General features: G+C 38.9%; 1 protein-coding gene across 1 annotated transcript in view; it reads left to right on the top strand.

Annotated features, from left to right (window-relative positions):
* The window catches only part of TACR1 (tachykinin receptor 1), a 134,697-nt gene that overhangs the window by 60,423 nt on the left and 46,405 nt on the right, over nucleotides 1–27,869 (top strand). The window contains exon 2 of the mRNA XM_019750260.2: nucleotides 6,947–7,141. Within this exon, the coding sequence (XP_019605819.1) occupies nucleotides 6,947–7,141 (195 nt within the window). The remainder of the gene's footprint in view (nucleotides 1–6,946; nucleotides 7,142–27,869) is intronic.

Raw genomic sequence — 27,869 nt, 5'->3', positions numbered from 1 at the left:
ATATAATTCTTTTTTTTTTCCTGGTTAGTAATTAAAATCTCGAAGTTACATTCCAAACTTCTCTCTTTGCTTTTGACTCTGCCACTGGAGCTAATGTGGCCCCATTAGCACTTCCCAAATCAAATTTTTATAAACTTGAGTTTCTCATGTGTCACTTTGGGTTTAGTTCCAAATGCCAAAAGTGGGAGTGTCATCAAAGACTCAAGTTTGACAGTGGCATTATCCTGTGGCCAAGAACGAATGGGATAAAGGCTCAGGACTGATGACTCAAACGCAAGTCTGAAGGCCCTTTACAGGAAGAAAGCTATGGTTAGTGGGCTGCCAAGCCAGGAAGTGACTTAGTGATTTCAGTCAATCCTCGGCGAGAGCCTTCAAGTAGGGCAGGGAGGAGAATGTGTGTTACTTCTCTTATCCTCCATCTTTCTGTGGACTTGTTGTCATTTCTCCCTCAGTTAGAAAAGATGCAGCCCTGTCCTGCTCCACCCCAGCTGCCCCCACCTCCCATCCAACCATGGAGGGGCTGGATGTCTGTAGACTCCCCATGATCAGCTGACTGAACTCCTGGTGCTGCTCCTTCCCAATGGTAACCATCTGCTCCCAAAAATCTGGCCCACCTCTCGTGGCAGAAACACTCAGGTTTAACAGCAACAGCACTTGGTTTGGCCTCCCACATCTAAGATTCGTTTGATGGCAGATCTGTCACATCAACCGTTTTTAACCATGTCTAGATGATGTTCAGAATGGCTGCAAGCTTTTCCTTGATAATGGTCATAGGGACTGAATCATCGACTTTTCTTATACCTCAGCTGACAGAAAAGGCAGGGATACACTTTTCTATTTTAAAGGCTGAGACATTGGCGTTCAGGTGTTTTTTATGTATAATTTACACATAGTGAAATACACTGTACCTCCACATAAGTCCAATGAGATTTCATGGAGGCAGACCACCCAAGTTATGCCCCTACAGTACAGAACATTTCTATCATCCCAAGAATTTCCCTCATGCCCCCTCCTAGTCAATTTCTGCCCCACCCTAGGCGACCAGTTTCTGATTTCTATCACCATAAACTAGGTTTGCCTGTTCTAAAACTTCATGGAAGAGGAATCATGAATATATACTATTTTCTTGTCTGGCTTTTTCCCTCAGCATAACATTCTTTGATGTTTGTTCATGTTGTTGTGTGTGTACGTCCATAGTTCATTCTTTTTGAGAATGAATGAACTATGGTTGAGCTGGATGCCATAATATGAATATGCCATTTTTTGTTTATCCATTCGCCTGTTGGTGGGCATTTGGATTGTTTGCAGATCTTAGAAATTATAAACAAAGCAGCCATGAACATTCCTGACTGGAGACTCTGTATCTGAATCATCTTTAAACCACACGAATCTTCCTTTGATCACGTCGGGCAGGACAATTTGGACAACTGTCAGCTACATCCCTTCCTTCAGTTCATTCTAAATTGTCACATTTGGTTCCATCTGTCTTTCATCCATTTCTTATGATCTTATTGACTATGCCCTTGCTGTGAGCTGGCACTTTTTTAAATGAGGTGACTGATAGGGCTGTGAATCTGCATTGGGCTTAGAGACCAAAACCTCGTGCTTTATAGAATTGTGGGTAACATAGCAGTGAAGAAGTGAGGGGCTCTGCCATTACTAAAAATGCTTTGGTAGTGTGTGAACGTTAGGTCATCTCTGTTGGAGGCTCAAAGGCCCTTTTGGTTATAGTTTTGTGAGCTTGAGCTTAGTTGAATGGACAGAGTTGCTGGTCAAGTGATCTGGCCAAATGAGGTCCTTGGATTTTGAAAATTAGAGAAATGTCCTAGAAGAAAACCCCAACTGATGGATGTTAGTGATCTCAGGTATAAAGACTGTGTGCTCCCTGACGAGGAAGGGAATGGGGAGTAAGAAGGGAAAGGATGGAGCAATTCAGTCTTTCTGGGATCACCCTGTAGTTCAGAGGAAGAGCTACAGGGTGATACCAGAAAGAGTGAATCCTGCACAGTTCCCAACATACTGGTCAATGCAGAAATTAGTCAACTGATGCTCACTGAGAATTTATTTAAGGATTTCATGTCAAGAAACAGGAAATTCTGAGAACCCAGATCCAGTGAGGTCACTTCAGGAGGATTCTGGGTGTCTGTATAACAGAAAACACTGAGCAATAATTACTCTCACACAATAGTCTCACATATGTTCAGACTGAAAGGAATAAAGTTATAATACATATGTATTTCTCCTGCTGCATTTATTTTCAAACAACAACCATTTATGGAGCCCGTGCAATGTGCCAAGAAATTTGCATATTCATTTACTCAATTAAGCTTTCATGGAGTGTTTACTACATTCTAGGCTGAGGGAGGCCAAGGATACCAACGTGAATAAGTCACAGCAACCGCCTTCCCCAACGTATCTGCGGAGGGTGAAGAGAGAAGAGATAGACAGACACGCAAATAGACAAAGTGACGTGTGGTCACCACAAGATTAGAGATCGTCACAGCAGTGAGGCAGGGCACCTAACCCAGCCACGGGACATGATGACTAGCCAAGCCATGAAAATAAGTAGGAGCCAGCCAGGAGGAGATGGGGAAAAACATCCCAGGCTGAGTGACCACTGTATTCAGACAAGAGGCGGGATTCTAGGTTATGACTGTGACTGACCACCTTACTGACTGCCTGTGGGCTATAAGATTTATCCACCCAATGAGTTGCAGTCTTACCGTCCTCAGTGTGTCAAAGGTAAAGAGTGTTGCTGAACAGTACACCATGTTCTCCTACGGTTCTCATTCCTCCAGCTCTTACTTCCCATAAAGTAGACCCAGGGTCAGCAAACTATGACCCAGGGGGTCAAGTCTGGCCCACCCCCTGTTCTTGAAAATAAAACTTTATGAGCATGTAGTCCTGCCCAATAGTTGCCTTGTCTATGGCTGCTTTCACACCACAAAGGCAGAGTTGAGTTGTTACGACAGAAACTGTATGGGCCACCAAGCTTAAAAGATTCACTTTCTGGCTCTTTACAGAAAAATTGTGCCAATCCTTGAACTAAACTGTAGCAGCCATGCTCTCAGCTGTCACCACTCCTGGTCATTTGAACCCAGGAAGATATGGTCCCTTAAAGGAAACTTGTACCAACCCAGAAAGAAGTGAGTGGGAATAAGGGAGGGTGGGGACTGGAATTGGAGGGGAAAGTCTATAGAAGGGAGTAGTAGGACCGATAGGAAAAATGTCCTCTCTACCAGGTCTGCTATAGGAGGAAGTTATGAGGATACGGAACTTGTCAGAAATCTGGGATTCTTTTTCACAGTAAGGTTGTTTCAATCTGCCTTTTTAAAAATTGTACAGACTTACATGTTGCCAGATTTAAGGCACTACATGGAGAGTTCTTTTTACAAAGCAAAATCATGCAAGAGGAAGACAGCACCTCAGGTTTTTCAGCTGGGAGGCCACATACAATTTAAATCAGAGCCAATGGCCCTCTATGGGACTGGAACAACCTGAAATGGAAAATATAATCCACATCTCATGCAGCCTCTGGAACCCTGTCTCTGGCAGCCTGATTAATGTGTAAACTAGAAAGACGTTTCATTGACTGCCTTCTAGTCTCGTGAGCACAATGCAGTTGATAAATATTTATGGAATGTATTTTCCCAGGGCTTGCAGCACTTGCTCAGTGATAACTTATAATCTAATAAGCAAGAATTGTTCAGGGTGGTTACAAATAAATATAAAAATCTATGTTCATGGAACCCAAGCCAGGAATGGGCTGTAGAAAAGAAAATATGCTTCCATTTGCAGACAAGACAGCCAAACGGTACTAGCTTTGGGGTAAATAAGAAAGAAGCATGTCACACAAGGCCCAGCAGTGAGGATTACAAAAGATAGAAAGAAGAAAGGAAAAGATAAAGAAAGGAGGAAGATTTATAAGTGGCTGTATTTTGAACAAATAAAAATATATACATTTTTAAAGCCAATCTTTTTTATTCTCTCTGGCTTTATGTGGGTAATACTTTCATGTGTCACTGAAATGGCTCTTACACACAAGTAACGGCAGAGAGTTAACTGAAATGGACTCCCAAATTGCAGTTTTTGCAATAGAGATAAAATACGGCTTTCTGCCACCTATTTGGAGCTGCAGCTACCAATATACTGATGCAATCCCCCTTAAGCCCCAGTCATATTAGATTCCAAATGGTGTATCGCCAACTTGGGCACGGGGATGGGTGTTAGGGTACGTTTATTTAAGATTGATCATTCATCCTGAGTTAAAAGCAAATTAAAATATTGCATTTGAGATATTTAAAAAGGGGCAATGTAGTACAGCATTCTCCCCCATGCGTCCTCTTTAATTTCCCAAGAATGCACAGCTGCAGTGAGAGCAAGAGTCTGGGAGGTGCTAGAAAGAAAAGGCATCTTCACAGCTGTATGTCCAGCTTTGTATGGGAAAGATCTTGCCTCTGGGAAAGGATCCAATAAGGAATCCTACAATTTTAATGCTCAGAGACTCTGGCCATGACCATCCATGCCCAGCCCTTTGCCGAACTAGAAAGAAGACAAAGAGAGTGGTTGCACAAGTCCACCTCTGCTGGCTCTAATTTTGAGGTTCCCCCATCCACGATAACCCCATGACTGACAAGTAAATCAATGCTCTATTGCTGTCAGACAGCAAGAAAGAGGCAGATCCAGGAGGGAAATCAAGACCTCCCAGGGTTCTTTTCAGGAGACCACCCCAGGGATGGAAGGTCATCAAGATTATAGTGTACTGGAGCTCACTTGGAAGTACCTGTGGCCCCTTGGGGGTAGCCTGAAGAAGACAGACAATGCTTGATTCACAGCATCTTAAGAGTTGTTTTTGCCCTTTTGATGTTCTGTGGGTGGCAGTTGAGTCATAGGCAAATAGCCACCAACTCAACCAGAGAAACTTGCCCAGAGAGTTATGTTACTACTCGCCCCCACCACAATCTTTTTCAAGTCTCTTCCTAATCCCACTATCTTGACTTCAAGACCACCAACCCACTTTCCAAAAGAGGCAAAAGGAAAAGATCCTGGGGTTTCCTTCCTGGAGGTTATCATCACACCTCACACTATATGTAAAGGCTGACCTGAAGCAGCCTACTATCCGGCCTCCATACTGAACACCTTCAGTGGCATCGCTCTTACAGACCAGAGAAGGGAAGCCTGAGTCCCTAGCAAGAAAATGTGGGAAAGGTATTTTAAAGTTTAGGATTCTAAAACGACACTCAGGAAAGCCTTCGTGAAACCTGAGCCATCAAGCTTCCTGGATAAGAAGTCAGATCTAATCATAACACAGAGAAGGGAGGGAGGCTCTGAACGCTTCCTGCCCTCCAAGCCAGACACTCAGCAGGCTCACCCCAAGTCCAACTAAGTGTACCTCCTTACTCTCCTGCAATAGCCCACCTGCCCTTCCAAGGCTTGATTACCTCTGCTGCTTCCCTAAGGCTCTAAGGTGCTTATCAGATTACCACTGGAGGTCACACATCCTACAGTCATGTTGTGGCTGCTTATTTATGCACCTTTTCTCCCTGGAGAAATTAGAAGCTCAGAGCCCAGAAGGAAATGCTGTGTTCTGCATGCAGCAGGTGCCCAGTGTGAATTGGTTGAATGCATACTGAGTGAAATGGCTTTACTTGTAACCTGGGCCCCAGTTCTGGCCTAGAGATTCTAGGAGTCCAAAGAGTATAGGGAAAGAGTTATGTGGAGTTATGTGGAAGCAGCTGAGGGCTGTGCTGCTATCTGCTCATTTTTGAAGTCCCCACTGACCATTCTGTCCCATGGAAGCCAGAAACACCTGCGTGTCAGAGAATGAAATGTGTGATTCTGAAGTCTTTTCCAGATACTATCTAAATCCCAAAAGTGGTTTAAGACATACTTGCTACTCTGAAAAGAAATGCATATTTAAGGGATGGATCTATAACTTTGCAAGAAAAATAAACAGAGGGATATGCCTTTTTTAATGGAGGAGGCAGGATTGATGTGATTATAACTGACAGGAAATGCTGATTTAAATATTTATTATTCCTTAACATTCTGCTACACCTCAGAGGATGTACACATTCCTTCAGAGGACACCATTAAGTGCCTGGTCCCAGGTGGGAGGAGATGGAGGCAGGGCTCCAGGCCCTAAGACCTCATTCACTTTGCTTCCCCTCCCCCTTCCTGCAAGGAGGTTTCATGTACTCTGGCCTTTGATACACTTGAGTGAGTCTGTCTGAGCAGGTAGAGACTCTTTCTCCTCATGAAGCATGTGTTGTTAGCTACACACTGACTGCTAGACTTTCAAAGAATTGAGGGGATTTCTCCAAGAGCTGTTGTTTTTTTCTGTTGGCTTTAGGCCACTGCTTTCTCACACACACACATTCACCTCCCTTCACATTTCATGGGCCTATGTAGGACTGCTAGCATTTTAAATTGTCACATGAGGACTTTAAAAACTATGATTTCTAAAACCATTCTTCCTTAATCCTGTAACGATAAAGATAATCTTCATATTGAATAAACTTACAACATGTTTTTTTCTAATTTCACTCTACACCACTGGCTTATACCTGGATATCGCATCTCTAACATAAGCATTCCTATGATAAAAACTTCTCCTGGAATGTTGCTAGATGGGTTCTGAAATATTTAAAAATCTGGCTGATTATTTCTTATGAATTTTAGCATTTTATGTCAAGCTTAAGGACAGCCTATGAAAAAGGTATCAAATATTTAAAAATCTGGCTGATTATTTCTTATGGATTTTAGCATTTTATGTCAAGAGTCATAAAGCTTATGGATAGCATATGAAAAAGGTATCAGAAAATAGTTGTAAAAATCACCAGGAGTTGAGAGCTTCTGGGAATTTTTCCTTGCAGGAACAATGCATAATCATTAGTGCAGATTGTGGTGAATAAATCAGAACTTGGTCCTTTCTCCTCTGTTCCAGGTACATGGCCATCATCCATCCCCTCCAGCCCCGGCTGTCAGCCACAGCGACCAAGGTCGTCATCTGTGTCATCTGGGTCCTGGCTCTCCTGCTGTCCTTCCCCCAGGGCTACTACTCAACCACGGAGACCATGCCCAACAGAGTGGTGTGCATGATCAAATGGCCGGAACATCCCAACAAAATTTATGAGAAAGTGTGAGTAGAGAGAACTCCTTGGTACCTTCCTTGCTCTTTCTTATTCCTTCTTTTCTTTCCACATTCTTATGTGGGTTAGGATTTAGTGTATATCCATCAGCATTTTCAATACCACTTTGATATCAGGTTGATCTGTCCATAGTTACCAGGGGACTATTATGTCCCAAATGCTATTGTGGGCTTTGACAGAAAATTATATATATATATATAAAAGCTGGATCTTGTTAGAGTAAACCCTTTGGATGCCCTTCTGTGTCCTTCCTTCCTTTTACCCGTGACTTTGCCTTGCGGTGTCTGCATATCTTTGCCTGGGAACTTCTTCCTAATCTACAGAATGCCACTCCGCCCTCTTGCACAGTGTGCTGGAGAGTGGAGGAATTACTCCATTCCCAGCAGCTCTCAAAAAAGACTAATGAGAGTTGAGTTGGTCTCTGAGGTGTGTGTTTTACACCATGTCCAGGGTTTCCTCTTGGGATTAAGCTCCAGGTGCCTGGTAACAACTGGCTCAATGATGTTAGCCACTTTCCATTCCCTATACCACCACCCCACTCCCCACTGGTGTTTCTCTTTCCTCCCAAATAAGTCATGTGCACCTGAAATTTTCTGTCAGGATCTGCCTCTGGGGAAAACCAAATCAAAATGTTTACCTTCCAGGATGTTACAGTTGGAGGAATAAGACATACACATGTAAAATGCATGGGAAGGCAAGGCCATGCATTGAGACCTTATGAGTTACAGGTCCCCTACAGGGCAGGCCTGCTTATCTACCAGGGGCCTGACTGATGACCTTTAGGGTTTGTAAAAGCTCTCCTGGCAATTTTCTCTAAGAGGCAACATTGAAATGGCTTATTCTTTGTTTTGTTTTGCTCAAGTGAGCAACAACATGACATTTATGTTACCATCCATTTTCTGGACTCAGAGCACTTTGATAATGTGAGTCCTTTTGAAAGTCCTCTAGAATTCTGCAATCTTGAGTCTATTATGTGAGTTGTAAAAGAACACTGGTGTTAGAATCAGAAGATCTGTTTTAATGACAAGCTTGCCCGTTACTAGCCATGGCTGGGCAAAGATCACAGTCTCTCCTGATTGTTAAAGGGGCAGCCGATAACGCACTGTTTCCCATAAATAATTGCTGTGAAGAGCAAACAAAATAATGTATCCTCACCTTGTAAACTACCAAATGCCATACAAAAGGTAAGATATGGTTATTGAACCAAATTAATCAGATAACAGTATAACCATTATAGGCCTGTAAACTGATTAACAGGTCAAACGAGACACTGTACCCGTCTGCCCCCAAGGATCGAGGGTCCAAAAGCCTGTCGCAAACAGTTATATTGCTGCATCTGTTCCATGGAGCAGGAATGCGGCTTGCCAGAAGGCAATACATAAAGCTCAGACTTTGCCTTCCAGACAAAAACAGTGGGATTTAATCGATCAAGCAGCAGGGGGATTAATGCTCAGCCTAGAAAGAGTCATTGAAAATTATTCTTTTAAATGAAACTACAAACCTGAACAGGGTCTCAGCGGGACAAAGAACATAGCTTTACAAGCCGTACAGGACCCATGAACATGTTCAAGCCAGAAGGCTCCCTCAAAAAGGCGGGCGGGGGGGGGGGGGAAGGAGGGGCAGGGAACCCAAGCCTATAAATTAAAGCTTATCATATGAACTACTTCAGAAACTGCCATCGACTTCGTGGACTGCAGCTCACTCTTACTTGTCATGATCCTTTCAAAGTCTGATCTCCTTTCCAGAAATTTTGTTTCAAATACGCATAGTTCTTTTATCTTCCAACAAACTCGAAGTTTAACTTGGAAATAAACATTTATTTTCCCACAGATTTCTAGGCTCTTGTCCAAGAAATTAGTGTTTTAGTCTTAAACATTTTCCTGTTTTATGCTTATTAATGACCAGAAAACCCCTTTGAAATTCAACACAGCGTGTCAGATTGCTTTGAGAATTTTGGGTAGCTGCTGCTGGATGCATGGTTAGGTGTGCCATCATTGTTTATTTCATGATTTTACCCTAAAAAATTGAGTCTGGATTAAGAGTATCTGATTTTATCCATTCAAAATGCATAAAATGTTTATGGATGAATTAGTAAGTTGAAAGAGTCCATATTTGCCATTCACATATTGGCTGTGATGCAAACATAAGTCGAGAGTATAGAAAGCTTCAGGCAAACCTATTTTCCATTTGTCAGTATCCTTCATAATCATTATGACGTGTTTTTAGGGAATGCAAATTTTACCAGTTCTAAACTAAGTACCTAATTATATTTTCTTCTGCTAGAACTAACTAGTTGCCATTTTCACAGTACACGTCAATCCCAAATTTGAAACCAGAGGAAAGTTTGTTTGGATGCAGTATAATAATTAGCATAAGAGCATGGGCTCGGTAGTTACGTGAGGGATCAACTTCCAGCCACATCACTCTCTAGTTGAGTCAAAATGGCTATTTAAGCCTCTACACCTAATAGTACATTCCACATAGAAGTATTGAGAGAAGTAAGTGAGATAGATACATGCTTAGTCTAGCACCATGCACAGAGTCTGGCAAACGTTAACTATTGTTGTCAGTATCATTCGTTGATCTGTGTGCCTGGGTAGACGACTAGCAGCAGACAGTGAGGTAAGGCAATGCTTAGGCCCAATATGCCTGAGGAATAATTTGTGCCAGCTAATTATGTGAAAATGTTTTCTGAAAACTCAAATTGCTGCATTTGCCCTCTGGCTGCATGGTGAACCTCCAACCCTGATTATTCATCATTTAGACTCTTTATTAATACATGGATTAAATTAAGTGCTATTAAAGAAAGGCAATCCAATAAAGAATAGGCAAAAGTTTTGAACATGCGCTTCACAAAAGGAAATAGCCAAACGACCAATTAATATATGAGGAGGCCCACAACTTCATTTGTCACCAGTGAAATGCAAATTAAAACCATAATGAATCTTACTGCAGACCCATTAGATAAGCAAATGTTAAGAGTCTGACTACACTAATCATTTAGAACTTTTGGTGACAATCAGGAACAATGAGAACCTTTGTAGACTGCTAGAAGAAGTGTACATTGATAAAACCACGTTGAAAAACATTTTGTAGTATCCAGAAAAAAAAATACTATGTATACCCTATAGCCTCCCAGTTTCACTCAGGGGTAAGTACCCTAGAAAAATTCATGCATGTATGCACCCAAATACATCTAGCACTTTGTTCATATTATCAGCATTGTTCTTAATGCCCCACATTGGAAATATTCCAGATGTTCATAACCAGCAGGATGGATAAAATATTGTGGCATAGTTACTAGAATGAACAAAATGCAGCTCTGTGCAAGGAGGATGGCACTTAGAAACAAAGTGTTAAAACAAGCAACATGAAAGTAGATCTTTAAGAGTGTATAAGAAGGTGGTAAAACTGTAAATGCAAGCAAAGGTGTCACCATGAAAATGAGGACCACGAGTATCTCTCATGGGAGGGAAAGTGATGTGGCCAAAAAGGGACCTTCATGGTGCTTCTGAGGGGATGGCATTATATTTCTTGAGCCCAGTGGTCATAGCATGAGTGCTTGCCTGAAAATGACTCATTATGCCAGGTAATTTCATTTATTCACTTTTTCTGGAATGTATGTTTCATATTTTTTAACTTAAAATTAAATGCTATTTAAAGAATTATGTTTTTACAAGCTCTCAAGAAACTGTTTTCATTGGGATGGGATAACCCCAAAAGTTTCCCCATGAGAAATTATTTTCCGAGGTATGGGGCTTTGTCTGGAATGACATTCTTCATAAGTACTTACCTCTGAATAAGACCAAGTATGGATGGGCCCCACCCATTCTCATGTTTACTTGACCTCTTGCATTTTGCCTTGCTGACTCCTATCTTCAACCCCACCTGGAATTTTCCCGACTATTCTAAGGGAGTATAGGACAAATGTTTGTCCCTGGAGGGATGTGACAAATGTTAACCAGAGAATATAGCCCAGCCAGACAGTCCCCATGGCGTTCCTCCCTGGTTGCTCTATTCATAAGCATGTACCTCTGGGCTACAAAATGCTACAGATAAACTTAGTTCATCTTCCTGCAAAACCATTTAAAACATTATTGTACATTTAAAACCATGAAATAGTTATGGAGTATAGTGAAAATTCCTGTAATTTCTTTAATCACCCGTAGGTTAAAGATTAAACCCATAGATTAAACCCATAGATTCCCATCATTTACGAAAGTTTCTAACATTTTGATGAATATCCTTCCAGTTTTTTATTCCATGTCTGAGGAAATATTGTTTTTAGTTTCTTTTGAAGTGTCTTATATACATATAAATCAACACTAACATAGATTGTTTCCCTCCTTGTAACACAAAAGATAGCGTATTACGCACACTGTTCCATACCCTGCTTTTTTTTAACATAATACATGTTAGAGATCGTTCTCTATCAGTTCATGAAGAGCTTCTCTATTCTTTTTTTCAGCTTCACAATACTCCATGTTATAAATATACAATATTATTTAACCAGTCAGTTTGGGTGAACTTTGGATTGTCTCCAGCCTTTTGCTGTTACAGAGTACTGCCATGAATAATCTCTACATATATCACGCAAGGCTATCCGTAGCATAGCACTCCCAAAAATGGAACTGTTGAGTCAAAGAGATGTACCACTTTAATTTTGATATTTGCCCATTGTATGGGGTTGTACTAGTTTACATTCCCACCAGCAATGTGGGAATGTGTGAGAGTCCCTATTTCTCCACAGCCTCATCAACAGAGTATATTGTCAAACTTTTAGATTTTGACCATTATAGTTAAAATTTGCGTTTCTCTTATTAGGAGTGGGGTTGAACATCCTTTCAGAATTTGAGTCATTTGTATATACTTTTTTTAAACTGCTTATTTCACTTACCATACTATAAACAATTTCCTATGTCATTAAACATGTTTCCACAACTTGATGTGAATATATACACATATGTATATATATATGTGTGTGTGTGTGTGTGTATAGATAATAATTTTATTAACTAATCCCCTCCTTTGAAAAATGATTACTCTCATGGTTTCTCTTAGCTGACTAGTAAGATAAAACACCAAACTTCAAAGTGGGCTCCTTGTAGCTACATCCCTAGATTCCTGAGGGGACTGGTTCAGTGTCCTCTGCCATCCCCTGTTTATGTTTACAATCCACAGTTATAGAAAATTACACTACCATTATACAATTCATGAAAGTGGACACTAGGGCCCATAATTAATACAATGTTATCATATTTTGTAATTGAGTCCTGCAATAATTAGCAAACTGGCAGCTTAGCCATGGCTGCTATTGCAAACCTGTGGCACTACCCAAGAAGTCCTATAATGATGGAGTTGATTGACTAGTGAGGAAGAAAGAGTTCACGGGTACCCAAGAGTGACTCTTGCTGTAAACGAAAAAGCACAGTGAAAGAAAAATGATAGTATAAAGAAGAAACATTTAGCACAATGCATCAACCTCACTGTTCTATTAAAACTAGAAGCGTGGAGTAGCTTTCAAAGTTATTCACAATCAAGCTGACTCTTGAGGATGCTGTATAGGCTGTCAGGTCACAGTGGCCCCAGAAAGTTCCAGGGCAATGCCCCTGAGGACAAGAAAGATGAACAAGTCAACATTTGTTTATCAGAGGGCTCACCACCAAGGCCAAGAAAACAGTCTGTAATGAGGATGAAAAATGAGAAAGACATCCAAAAGAATGAGATTTAAACAGCCTAGGGAAATTCAGCTTTCTGAATCATTTATTAATATTGGTCATCTGTCATTTTCTGTTAATTAAACTATGTACATAACTTTGTGGTAGATTTTAGCATGAAGTAAGACATGCCTATACTGAATTCCAAATATTACCAACACACTGGGAAAGGGGGCTATGTCAGAAAACAGCATCACTCATGACTAATTACCTGGAGATTTTGTGGAAGCGTACATGAATGTAGCTATATTAACCCTAATATCATTCTCCATAGTGCCAGTTGTAGCAGAAGACTATAAAAATATGCCATTGTCATTATTTACAGCATTTTTGTCTTTTGTATATTATGACCCACTATCAGAAATTCGCTGAAATTTTTTATTTATACATATTCTTTACTCTCATTAATAATAATGAAAATTAAAAATCAACTAACTGACAGAGAGTAAGGGGGGGGGAGGAAATATTAGAAAACATATCTGTAGCGTTACTTCTCAGATTTTTCGTGTTCTTGATGAAATGAAAAACAAAAAGAAGTGTGGATCCTTTGCCAAGCTGCTCTAGGCCTTGGCCAAAGGGGTGTCGGTATGTTTGTGTTACCAGGATTGATTGTTTATGCTAGCTGTGGTAATTAATCTTCTCCCGACATTCACTGCATTTATAGATACAGCCCAGGGCCCCTAGTATTGTCATCACTGTTGATGAAAAACAGTTAAACCAAGAATGTAAAGTGCTGTTGACACTTCTGGGAAAGATGGTAGCATAAAGCAAGCCCTTAACCCTGGCTCCCAGAAAGAAATTAGAGAGAACATAGTAAAAACATAGTAGAACATAGAGATCATAGTAAAAAGAAGAAGAAAAAGAAGAGGAGGAGGAGGAGGAAGAGGAGGAGGAGGAAGGAAGGAAGGAAGGAAGGAAGGAAGGAAGGAAGGAGGGAGGGAGGGAGGGAGGGAGGGAGGGAAGGAAGGAAGGAAGGAAGGAAGGAAGGAAGGAAGGAAGGAAGGAAGGAAGGAAGGAAGGAAGGAAGGAAGAACCTATATTAATGCAGAAACTAGGAAGATTGCCATACAAATACCCGAAATTCACTCTGTTTCTGGTAGCTATTGCGTAGACAGAGCCGAAGAGGAGGCAGCCACCAATGGCTTCACGAGCAATACTTAATTAGGACCCCTAATTAGAAGGTGAAAGCATAAACCTGAGAAAGATGAGGACACCCAATTTCGGATTCCTCCAAGCTGCCATGATCAATTTCCAGAGGCATCTACCCTTGGACTTGGAGAAAGAGAAAACACAGCCAGGCCGAGAGCGTAATTGACAGTAAAATGAAATGGATGACTTTCCAACAAAGCTGTAAACAACCAAATTGATGCAGTTTGAGGAAGGAGGAATGAAAATACTGTTCAAGAACTACATTTATAAAAGGCACTGGGATCAAAATTTGTGTAGAGAAATTCTCTCAAATACCCTATAAGCTCTTCAAGAGTTTAGAAACATGTGGAGAACTTGGTAATTTATTACACACGTTAAGCAAGACCTAAGTGGAAAGCTGACAAAGAGGGCTCCCAACACAAACCTCAGTCCAATTCTGTTTACAAATATAGATGCAAACATCCTAAGTAACAGATTCACCAAAAATAATTCAAAATTACATTAAAATAGCATTACTTTGTTTTTGAGCATGACTTTTTCTGGCAAATAAGGTTAGTAAGTTATCAGGAAATCTGTTATTATATTTCATCAAATTAATGGGTCAAAGGGAAGCATCATATAGTCATCTCAACAAATGCCAAAAATACATTTATTAAAATGTAGTATCTATTAAAGAAAAGAGTAATTAATTTCAGCAGTAATCCTTAAGAAAATCAAATGAGTAACAGATCTCCTTTACAACAGAAACAAACAAAAAGAAAACCACTTAAAATAATTAAGAAATAGTCAAGTATTATATGAAGAAAATGAAAAATATTTTGCTATTTTAGACTTCACTGAATGGCAAAGGAGAGTATTTGTGAAATATATTTCACATGATTTAAAACCTGGAAAGTATCTAAGGGTATAAACAGTCTCCCTTCTCTCTTTATAGAATTCCATAAAGCTCTCAGTTCTTCTCAAACTGTTCCCATAAATATGTTTAGGTGTTTGATAAAGAAAATCATTTGAAAGAATAAGTGGATTAAAGTAGCTCAATAAAAGATTGAGCAAGAAGAATTAATTTTGGTATCAGCCAAATAATGAAAAAGAACGGTGAAGAAGTGACTTGCTCTTCCAGATATTAAAATACTCAGTCCTGGTGGTAGACTTGGTCAATAAAAAACAGAATAAAAATCACAGAGAGAGAAGGAGAAGCCCAAGGCTATAAATTTTTGTATTTAGTATACGCTACAGATAATATATTAAATCTATAAAGATTATTCCATAAATTTTTCAGATATCTGATAACCCACAATTCTTTTGGATTCTGTACTCAAATAAGTTTATAGGTTATTGCATAACCAACCACTACCCCAACTTAGAGAGTCACAACGTACATTAGTATATTGAAGCCTCTGAGACACTTTCCACTTAAAGAAAAATACTTTTATTTGCTTTTATGGGTAATATATTTATATGGTTTACAAACCAGAAAATGTGAAAGGGTAATCAGGAAAATGTTTCTCCCTCTAACCACTGTTCTTAGTTTCTCGTGCGCCTTCTAAAGTTCCTTTATGCTTATTTTTAAAAATTTGAATATATAATCTTATTGTCTCCTAATACACCCTATTCTTGCTTTTGCCATTAACAATTTATCTCAGATAGCCTTTCCTATCAATATAGAACAAGCATTCTCTTTTCTTTTTTACAGCTGCATAGTATTCCTTTGTATGGGAAAAATGTAATTTATTTCTCTGGCATGATATTGGTGTATATTTGGACTGCTCCTAGTGTTCAGCTATTTCGAATTATGTTGCAATGAATAGGCTCCACTCTGACATATTTTGCAGTAAAGAAACCGGACAATTTTTCTTAAACCTTGTGTTTCCCAAACTTATTTGATTATAGAATCCTTCTTTTGATTAATCCCTGGTAAGATCCCACAGAAATATTGTCCATAAAACATATTCTGGGGAAACTCTGGCTTAATCATTAAAACCAATATAAATCCAAATAAATTGAGATGGAGTAGAGGCTTTCTGTGCATAACACCTAAGGCAAAATCAAAATAAAAGAGATAGCTGGTTTTGAATACAGACACAAATATAGACATGATTGTTACATTCTGTGTGTCAGGAAACTCTGCAAATGACAAACTGAGAAAAAAAGGCAATGGATGAGACATATCATTAATATAATTAACATAGAGGGGCTGTAACTAATCAATAAAAATAAGACAAGAATCAAAAAAACTAACAACTCATAAAAGAATATGAATATTCCAACAATGGATACAATTTTCTCTATTTGACCAGTGCAGGTAAAAATATATATGCTAAGTACCAACAAGGTTATGGGGAAGGTGGGCGATGTTTCAGGAGGATAGTTTGACAATATCTATCACGATTTTTAACCATACACTTGATTTCAATCAGCAATTATACTCTTAGAAAGTCTTAAGGGAAAAAATATATATGCAAGACATTAATGCCAGCATTGCTTATAAGGTTATAGAATTAGAAACAAATGCCCAATCATAGAGAACCGAAGAAATCAATGGGGATCATCCACACAAAGAAAAACTATGCAGTTGTTAGAAATAACATTTGCACAAGCATGTTAATTACCATGAAAACGTATTCATGATATTAGGCTCATTAAGTAAAATAAGCTTAAAAGTAATATGTATAGAATAGTACGATTTATGTGTTTCGTGAACTATATACATGTAGTTATAGGTTATAGGGGGAAAGTCTGGAAAGATGTGCAACAAACTTTAGTGCTCAGTGTTCTTATTGTCTTGGAAGTTGGAATACAGGTCATTTGAATTTTCTATTTTTGCTTATCTGTAATTTAAGTTTCTTCTAACTGAATGTAAATTATTACCTGCACTGCATTCTTAAATTCAGTAAATTGAAAATTTTAAGGCATTCACTTCTAGATAATAAAAATATTATCACTTGAAAAAATTCACTAGAAAAAAAAGATGAAATAAAAACAAATATTTTAGCACCTGAAAAATAGTTTGGCTAATTGTATAGTTATTAGACCAGAATCATTTTCTCTCTAAATTATTTAGACAGTGTTCTATGTTCTTCTGGTGTTTAGTTTTGTGGAGAAATCTGATGTCATCTGACATTTTTCCATTTAGATAATTTGTGATTTCTGCCTACCTGCATATAAGATTTTTCTTTATCTTTATATTTTAAAAAACATACCATAATATGTGGATATTCAGAGGTTTGTGTTCTGTTTTTCTATCATTGCTGAAACCTTCCCATCTAAAGTCAGACCTCTAGTTCAGGGAAATTTTCTTTAAAACAATTTTTTTTAATTGCCTTCCTTCTGTTCTGCTCTCCTTTTCAAAGTTAACGCTAAGTAAACATTACTTTCCTCAAGTCTGCTCTCCATGTCCCTTATTGTTTTTACTAATCTCGGTCATTTCTTTCATCTTTTTTCCTGGTTTCTGGGTGAGTTCTCAAGCACTTCTGATGAAATTGTGAGATCAGGACATGACCTGCTCTTCACTGTTTCTGTTGCATTTTTATTTCTGTAATCATGTTTTCCATTGAAAGCAGTGTTTCCTGCCCTTTTCATAGGGACAACAGCCTCTCAAATCTTGTTTTAGCAACAAATAAAGAATTGCCTCCAGTTTCCACCTGTTTCTTGAAGCAAGATCTTTCACAAAGAGACTTTTTTTTTTCCCCAAGATTGGTTCCCATTGTCGGTTCTGCCAAATACTGAGTTACTTTCTCTTTTTGCTCATCCTTCTAAAGTGCAGTGCAGTGTGAGGGCTTAGGATGTATTTCGAGCTATAGGTGTCTTTCCTCAGCGCTTTCAATGGCAGATGAAAGAAGGAAGGATGGTTTTGCTGTGGTTTTCCTCTTCCCAGCTGCCTCTCCATTGTGGGGGTGCATCACAGAGATATTCAGAGCCCTGCCCCCTTCCATAGTCATCAGCATTCGTGCCTCCAGCTGTTCAAACCAATGAAAAGCTTGCCACTGGTCCCTGAGCTGGTAGTTTCTTCCCCTGATGCCTACTCCACATTCCAAAACTGAAGCAGGTTGGAGGTCTAGCCTCACCCGTTCCCTCATTCCCTAGCTCAGCGTCTCCCCGAGGCCGTGTGCACTGGGGCCGCTTCCCTACACTTGTTCTTCCCAAGTGGGTTGTTCTTTCTCCAGCTGGCTGGGCTCTGACAGGTCTCATCTAAGTTGCTCAGTAATCTGAAGAAATTTGCTCTGGCCAGTGGGTGATACCCTGCACTCGTTTCCAGAGCTGAAATGGATTTTTACATTTCTTTGACAATTTCAGGAACTATTCCAGAGGGAGAAGAAATTAATGACATTGGGCTTAAAATGGAGTATTACATCCAAAGTTTGAAATGATTCCTTTTATATTTTTCAACTAGTAACATAGCAAAGTAATTTATTTTTATGAGTTTATCTTTTATCTAGCCAGTTTATTGATTCTAATAGTGCTCAAGACTGAATATTTTTTCTAGGAACACAATCATATCATTTATTAATAATAATTTTTGTCTCCCACTTTCTAGTGGTTTTACCTATTGTTCTGCTTCATTTTGTATTGCAATGACCAGAGCTTTTACAACATTAAATAATAATAATTTTGTTAAGTGTCTTACTTTTTTGAGAATGGCTCCAGAACTTTACCATTAAGTAGGTTTTTGGTCATTGATTTCACAATTAAGTTTAATTTTAGGAACTCTATATTGAGAAGACGGTTTTTCAGTATTCATACATTTTATTACTTGAAGAAATATTCTTCTCTTTCTAGTTTGGTAAAGAATTTTATCAAACTATATCAGCATCTGTTGAGAAAAGCATTTTTTAATGTACCCTACTGATGCAAATCATTATAATTCTATCTCTGTGTCTCTTACGTAAATCTTAGTTGGTCATGGTATATCGTGCTTTTAATATACTGACTAGTTATGTTAAAAGAAGACTTTTATATCAATATTTAAAGGTAATATTTGTCATTTTTATGCTGTTTTTGTCAGGTTTTGGTATTAAAGTTAGGGATGTTTTTGAAAACTGTGCTTGTTTTCTGCAATAGCATTGGAATTAGCAAAGAAACTCACCCGTAAAACCAGCTAGCCCTAGAGTCCTGTATTGGAGAATTCTATGATACAGGTTTTAATTCCATTAATGCTACTTTTAGTATTTCAGTTTTTTTCAATTTTTTAATGTAACTTTTAAGAAAAAAATCTATTTCATAGTGAGTTTCAATTTAATAATATACAATTATACATCATCTTTAAATCTGTTTTTACTTCCTCTATTTTTATTCCAAAATACTAGCCAAATGCGTTATCTATTCTGTTTTTCATCATTAACTTTTGCTCCTATTTTTATTTTCTTCCTCTACTTTTTTCAAGTTTATTTAAAATAGATAAATACCTTTTTTATTTTATTCTATAAATAGTAATCTTAAACTTTTTTAAAACTTTTTTTACTATTTTTAGCTATTGACATTTCGTCATGTCATTTGATGTTATATTGACATGATGTCAACAACAATTCATTTTTTACTTCCATATATAGGAATAAGAAACGTCAATTTCTACCTTCATCTTCCTTTCCCATCTTTTCTCTTAATAATCTGGGGCTTATAACCTGTGCTTCTTGTAATATAGATCAGTCATTTTCAAAAGTGTGATCAAGGGACTCCTAGAGTTCCATGAGATCAAAATTATTTATATGGAAATATGTAGGTGTTATTTGCCTTCTCACTCACATCCTCTCATGAGTATACAGTGTAGTTTTCCAGAGGCTCTGTAACATGTGCTATCATAGCATATTGAATGCAGAAGCAGATATGAGAACTCAACTGTCTTCCATTAACCCAGACATTAAAGGGATTCGTAAAAAATGCAAAACAATGCCACTCCCTTTACTAATTTTTTTCAAATATAGATATTTTCATAAATATATCATTTACATTAACTTTTAATGAGTTTATTATGGCTATTTTAAATAAAGCTTCTATTTTAGAACAGTTTTAGATTTACAAAAAAGTTGCAAAGATAGTACAAGAGTTCCCAAATATCCTACCTTGTTTCCTTTATTATTAACAGTTTATTAGTATGGTACATTCAGCACAATTAATGAGTTTAATGTTGACATATTATTAACTGAAGTTCATACCTCATTCAGATTGCCTCACTTTTTCCCTAATGCCCTTTTCCTGTTCTCAGGATCCCACCCACGATGCCACATTACGTTTAGTCATTTACTCTCCTCAGGCCCCTCTTAGATATGACAGTTTCTTAGACTTTCCTTGTTTTTGATGACCTTGACAGTTTAGAGGCATACTGGTCAGGTACTTCCTAGAGTATCCCTCGATTGAGATGTGTCTTGTGTTTTTCTCATGATTAGACTGGGAATGTAGATTTAGGGGAGTAAGACGACAAAAGTAACGTGTCATTCTCATCACCTTATATCAAGGGTACATGCTATTAACATGGCTTATCACTGGTAACAATCACCTGGCTGGAGGTAGTGTTTGTCAAGTTTCTCCACTGTAAAGTTACTCTTTTACCCCCTGTCGCATGCTGTAATCTTTGGAAGGAACTCACTATGTGCATACCACACTCAAGGAGTGGGAGTTATGCTTCCCCTCCTTGAGAGCAGAGGATCTGCACAAATTATTTAGAATTCTTCTGCAATAGAGATTTGTCTCTTCTCCCTCATTTGTTTGTTTATTTAATCATTTATTCATATCACTATGGATCCATGGATATTTATTTTGTACTTAGGTTTCTGTACTTGGGGTATTTTATTTTGTCGCTCAGCTTATTTCAGCTTTGGCCATTGGGAGCTCTTTCAGTTGCCTTCTCTGTCCCTTGGAGATATCCCATTGTGACGCTTCCAATACATTATTGTGACTTGGGATTTTCTTCATTTTGTTTTGTTTTTTCATTTTGTTTTTGTTGTATTGTGTCTTGTTTTGAACACCTTCCTACTTTCTGGTACTATAAGATGTTCTGGGCTCATCCTATTTATCTCCTGTCCCATTCCTACAATCAGTTATTTCTCTAAGGAGCGTTGGTTTCTTTTATTGGAGAATAGCATTAGAAACCAAGATCTGAGCTCTGGATGTATTATTGTTATTTTAAAATGACTTAACAAACACTAAAATTTTCTCAGCTCTTGTTTCTAATGTTGTAACTATTGACAGGTAAAACTCACATGAACAAAAGCTTTTTGGGGTCCTCAGTAATTTTTATGAATGTCAATAGGTCCTAAAACCAGAGAGGTTGAGAACAACTGATATAGATCTGCCCTCTTAAAAGTGTTTTCTATTTAATTTTATAATTATGGTTTGTAAACAATGATCTACTTTCATCTCTATATACTTTTTAGCTCTATGGCTTCCTGATTTTGAATTCTCATTTTGATTCATCTTTCACTGTCCTGGAGCATGTTTTTCAGTAGTGTTTGTTTGTTTGTTTGTTTGTTCAGAAAAGAGTACTTTTTTTATATTTGAGAATCTTTTTCTCTTGCATACATATACAATGGCAGCTTCATTGGGTGTAGATTGTCGGATATCATGTTTTCTTTCTTTTTTTTTTTTTTTAAGGAGGGCACAGCTCACTGTAGCCCATGTGGGGATCAAACTGGCAACCTTGGTGTTATCAGCACCATGCTCTAACCAACTGAGTTAACTGGCCACCCCTCATGTTTTCTTTTAAGCTCTGCAAAAGCTCTATTGTTGTTTGAAGTCAAAATGATTTATCCTTTTGTGGATAGCCTAAAATGTACTGTAAGATACTTATCAGGTTATACGTAAATCTAGGAAATCCAAACAGGATTGAAATATTACATCTGCCCATAGTCGAATCGCCACTGTCAATTTTCAGGCCAAGACATATTTCAGATATGAAATTTTTTTTATTCTATTATAGTTAGTATTCTTTTGACTGCAAGTAATAGCAACTGACATTAGAGAATGTATCAGTTAGCTCCTGCTGAGTAACAAACCACTCCAAAATTTAGTGATTTAAAGTAACAACTGTTCATTTAGGTCATGATTTTATAAGTCGTGTGGCTCATCTGGTTTGTGTCGACTCTGTGGACTCGCTCATATGTCTTCAGTCAGCTGTGAGTCTTCTAGCTGCTAGATAACCTAGGAACCCTTACTCACATATCTGACACTTGGAAGATTGCCAACCAGGGTGACAGAGGTGACTGAACCATGTGTTTCTCATCACCTTGTAGGAGTGCTCAGGCTTCTTCACATGGTGGCTGGATTCCAAAAGCAGCAAGAGAGGACAAGCCTCGTTGCACTAGTGCTTTCCACGTCTCTGCCTGCCCCACATATGCTAACATGCCATTAGCCAAACAAACCATATACCAGAAAATATATACGTGGCTTTACCTTCATTTGCTGAAGAGAGCCTGACATTTATTTCTCAGGTACAATTCCAGAATTATGATGATGATTTGCCCAACATAGATCATTCTCAAAGTAACCCACAGTAGGGCCACCATTCACCAGCAATGTGACTTTGGGAAAGTCACATTTTTCTGGGCCTCATTTTTCACATCTGAAAATAGGGGATAATAGTAGTATCTACATCATGAGTTATTGTGAAGATTAGATGAAACAGTGCATGTAAAGCCCTTAGCAGAGTCTGGTACATAGTAATCATTCAATAAATGCTGATGGCCACTAATTATTAAGTTGTTTTATTTAATTAGTATAGAAATATGGTAGATCCCAGCACCACTGCTGGGAAAACTTATTTAAAAAAATAAAAAAAGATACAGCATCTTCATTTATCACTATCATTCTGATCTCTTTCAAAAAAATTGTTTTGTTAGTAGCTAGGATCTCTGAGACTCTCACTTTTATTTCCTAATACTTCTTATCTTTATTTTCAACTTGTTTTCCTTTGTCTAAATTATTCTCAGAGCATAATCAAGTTGTCCTCTGCCTGACTACAGTAGTCCTCCCTTATTCACAGGGACAATGTTCCAAGACTCCCACTACATGCCTGAAACCACAGAGAGAACCAGACCCTATAAATATTATGTTTTTTCCCATACACACACACACTTTCTGGCTTCTCTTTGGCATATCCAAATGGTCAACTCTTGTGCTTTGGGGCCACTATTAAGTAAAATAAGGGTTACTTGAACACAAGCACTGTGATACTGCAACCGTGGATCTGATGATGGAGACGACGACTAAGTGACTAACAGGCAGGTAGAATACACAGCGTGGATACATTGTGAAAGGGATGATTCATGTCCAAGTTGGGATGGAGTGGGATAGTGAGAGATTTCCTCACCCTACTCAGAGCAGTGTGGAATTTAAAGCTTATGAATTGTTTATTTCTGGAATTTTCCATTTAATATTTTCAGACTACAGTTGACTGCAGGTAACTGAAAGCCGGAAAGTGAAACCATGAATAAGGAGGGACTACTGTAATCAGTGTTCTGCGTTGCCCAGTATGGTATTTACTGTTTTTTGGATTTTTTTGTTTTGTTTTAGTTCAGCAACCATGACTTTCATCATGGTTGGTAGGATTTAGATGTTGGAACTCATTTAATGGAAGCTTCCTTTTGTTTCTTAAGGACAGCATCTTACTGACTATTTCTAAGAACATAAATTAGCTATTTCAACAGTATTCTTTTTTTTTTCTTGAGGTAATCTATTTTAGGGAACGCTTACTTATATCACCAATGATGTTTAGTGAATTGGGGGTTGCATTCCTCTGAATCACAAAATTACTTCATGGTTCCCATGAACTTTTTTTTTTTTTTTTTGACTTATTCTTCTTATGAGGGGAGAGCAATGGTGGTGTGGTGTCATTTATCATTTCATTCATTCACTTAGCTAACATTTATGGACACTTACTTTATGGCGGGTACTATTCTGGAGATACAATAATGGGCAAGATGCATTCCCCACCCTCAATGCTTTTAGAGTTACTGGGCAATCATAAAGGGCCTGGAAGTACAATGTGCTGCAAGGATAAAACATCCACAGTGCTAGGAGAGCGCCAAGAAGAGGTGTCCTTAACCTGGGATCATGAAATGTTCGACAGACCAAGTTCATAATCAGCTGAGTCCTGGAGGTTAAGTCTGAGTTAGTCAGATAGCATGTGGGTGGGGGAAGCAAAGTGGTATGCAGTGGAAGAAAGAATTCCAGATCAAGGCAAGAGCATGCTCTGAAAGAGATTATATGTTCTGCTTAAGAAACTGAATTTTAAAAAGATAATCACCAACATTCATTAAGTACCTACATTGTTCCAGGCACTGTGCCAAGAACTTTCTATGCCTCATTTTGTTTCATCTTCACAGTAGCTCAGTAAGGTAGGTAAGTGGCCCGAGATTCTTTAGCCAATAAGTGGCATCAGCAGAAATGGAATCAAGGAAGTCTGACTTTGGATCTCCCTCATCAGCCACGACATCATCCTGCCTCTCTGAAGAAATCCAGTGTGGTGGAGTGGAATATGTGCATGTGTGTATGTGTGTGGGGGGGAAGATGTGTATGATACATGGTCTGGTGGTATGCATGTGTGTGGAGTCCCAGAAGCATGGAAGCAAATGGCCCAGGAATCGAAAGTCAAATCCGCCTGGCTCCGTGAACGTCTTCCAGTGCTCAGGACCAGGGGAAGCAGCAGACAAGGACATGGGTGGTGGGTTCATCTTGGGCTGAGATGCTATCAGGTGACTGTCATAGAGGGAGCAAAAGGTAAGGGAATGGAACCTGGATAAGAGTGATTATATCCATGGACAAGGAGGGAAGTAAAACCTGGAGAGGCTGGGGGATAGGAAGACAGTGGCAAGCTCAGTCAATTTGAGTTCTCATTGAGACAGAGAACTGTGACAGTGGAGCTTTTGGGCAAGTGAGCCAGGAGGATAGAAATGGTATTTATAGAGAGGAGGCTTGAAATCAGCATCTCAAAAGTGGAGCACGGTCTAGGTGTGACCAGGGAGGCAGAGGAGAGAGGAAGGTCACTAGAGATGGGGCGTCTAAGAGCTGAGATGCCAGAGTGTGTGGCAGTCTTCCCTAGGAAGATGAAGTCACTAGAGATGGAGACTGGATGGAAAGGAAAGCTTTCAGCCAGAGATAATTCCTTAGTCATTAGGGAAGAGTGACCTGAAGGGTGAAGTGACAGCAATGAGGGAGAGAGGTGATGTGTCTGGATACATGCTCCTAAAGGGAAGGCATTTGACAGGACAAAAGAGGAAAGTGGTCTGGAAGTGGCAATGAGCAGAGAACCCCCACCTACCTCTTGGTTCTCAGGGGAGTAAATGTGACAACAAGAAGGAAGACAATGGCCTTAACTTGCAAAGAGTACAGAGAACACATGTTCTTAGGGGCCAGCCAGGGTGCTAGTAAGGCTAGAAGCAGAAAGAACATTCCTAAAACTTCGAGGGTAGATGGGAGTACTTGACACAGAGGAGGAGTTTAAAGACAGCGTTTGAAAGGAGAATGGGAAAGCCTGGATCAGCTAATGGGATAAACCCAAGAGTAAGGAGATGAGAATCAGCTCCTAGACTGACGTGGAAGTGGTTGGTGAGCAAGGCTGACGGGTCCACAGGGTTCAGGGACGGAGGCCTTGAAGCCTCTTAGCGGATAAGAGTCACTCAGTTCAGGCTTGGGGATCCCCGAGACTTCGCCAATATTGAGATATTGAGGCAACTGTTCCCAGAGGTTTCCCTTCATCTTTCTCATGGGATAGCTGCTCCCTCAGTTTTCTCAAAAGTATTTCTGGGAGGCCTGAGGGTGTTTACTGAGGTAAACAAAATCATTTTTGATCAAAAATCAGAAACAATCTCAATGTACCATGAAATGGACTGGTTTGCTCATGCATTAGAATATTATGCAGCTGTAAAAATGTTTAGGATAAATTTGTAATAACACGGGGAAAGGCTTATGTTATGTTGGGGTACAAAAAGGAAACATAACCAAAGTATGATGATGACAACTATGTAAAAACTAAACACTAAAAGCAATCTATGCATAGAATTTTCATTTTTTATTTTTTTGAAAATGGAATATATCCCCTTTACCCTCATCTAGGGGATCAAATATATGGTGATGGAAGGAGAACTCACTCTGGGTGGTGAACACACAATTGTGATATATAGATGATGTATTACAGAGTTGTACACCTGACATCTATGTAACTTTGCTAACAATTATCACCCCAATAAACTTAAAAAAATAAAGAAAGAAAATGGAATATATCAATTTATTAAGTTCTTTTTTTCTTTTTTCTTTTTTGGATGATGAAGCTCCTAGTGTGTTTCTTCTCCGCATTCTGGCCTGCATTTCTATGATTTTCCTGTTTCCTGTGTATTTGTCCTACTTTGTTAACAGAACGTGTGGTGTATATACCTGTGTGCTGGAGCCAGCTTGTAAAAGCCAGTTGCAAGTGTCTCTTCCTAATTCCATGTTAGGTGACATCATATTGTAGTTTGAAATTGGCTGTAACAAAAGTATTTACACTGCAGACTAGGTAGGGATTTTTCTTTTTGGAGAGCCGGGTGTTATTAACATACCACCTGCTTTGCACCACCACCAGGAACCCCTGATGAATATTTGGGTACACCCAGGAGCAGGCAAAGATTTTGAGAGACTGAATGCCCCATTTGTTATTACCTTGATGCAGATCCCGAGAGAGGAGAGAAACAACTTGTTCATGTCTCAGCTGAGCAATAATAGGAAGAAACAAAATCTCCCTTTCAGATTTAAAGAATAAATAATAGCTGCCTCCATTTTGGGTGACACATCATTCCTGGCATAGACAGTGGGCAGCTACTCATCCCAGACTGGGGGTGAGAGGGGTACTTGAGATGGGCATAGCCTCCCCCCCACAGTCTTGACTCTTGCCCCCGGTGTGATGATCTGTCACTGTCATTGCTTTTCACATGTTGAGTTCCATGGTTTTTGTCATTTATTTTAAAAGATCCAGGTTGGCTCAAGTCCTGAGTGTGCTGTTTATTAAGTGAGAGGATGTTTAGCTCAAGTCTCCAAACACACTTCACAAAACAGAAATAGTTTCATCACCTATAGTAAAAAAAATTTTTTTAATCACTGAAGCAGTGGCATTGCTTACCCAGGGTAAGAAAAGATCAAAGAAAATTTACTGAATTATTTTATCTAGCTCCCTTGTTGAAAAACTTTTGGCTTTGGTTTTGTTTTCTGTTTTTTTATTTGTTACTGTGTTATTTGCTTTCTGTTTTTTTAATTTGTTACTGTGAAAAACCACCTTCCTTTCTTGCCCACATTCATCACACACATGAAAAGTTAACTGGCTATAGAGTCACCCTCAGAAAGTATCACCTTCCATTCTTTCCACTCCAAATGAACATGGGAGTAGAAGTAGAGAACTTGAGCTATTCCTTCAGAAATATATGTGGTAAAGAGGAGAGAAAGCTAAGATTTAACCTGATGAGACATTACGCTGGGAGAATTTGTTTTCAGGATGCAAGAGACTTGAATACATTATCTGACTGAGAGGATAGAAATGCTGGAAGATATGAGATAGGGGTTGATGGATGGAGCAAAGTTTTGAAGCAAGAGTGATAAAATGGGGTTATCCAAGAGGAGAGTTTGCCCTAGAGCAGAACGCCATCTTCCCCTGGAATAGGAGAGATGGGTGAGATGGTGTAAAATGTATAGAGAAAAGGTGAGATATCCATATTGGAAGTTCTTGATACTCTCAGTGAGATGGGAGGCAAGGTCATCTACAGAAAGAAGTGAAAAGGTTCTGGGCTGTACAGCAATCTAGGCCATGTGACAGGAAACAAGGGAGCCCCCACTAAGACAGCTTTGCAGCTGTGTATCCATGATAATGAATAAACCACACATATGTGCAGAGTCCTAC

Source organism: Rhinolophus sinicus, linkage group LG05, assembly GCF_036562045.2.
Source record: "Rhinolophus sinicus isolate RSC01 linkage group LG05, ASM3656204v1, whole genome shotgun sequence".
Classification (NCBI taxonomy): Eukaryota; Metazoa; Chordata; class Mammalia; order Chiroptera; family Rhinolophidae; genus Rhinolophus; species Rhinolophus sinicus.
Note: the sequence above shows the minus strand (reverse complement) of the source record. Positions and strands in the feature narration are given on the sequence as shown.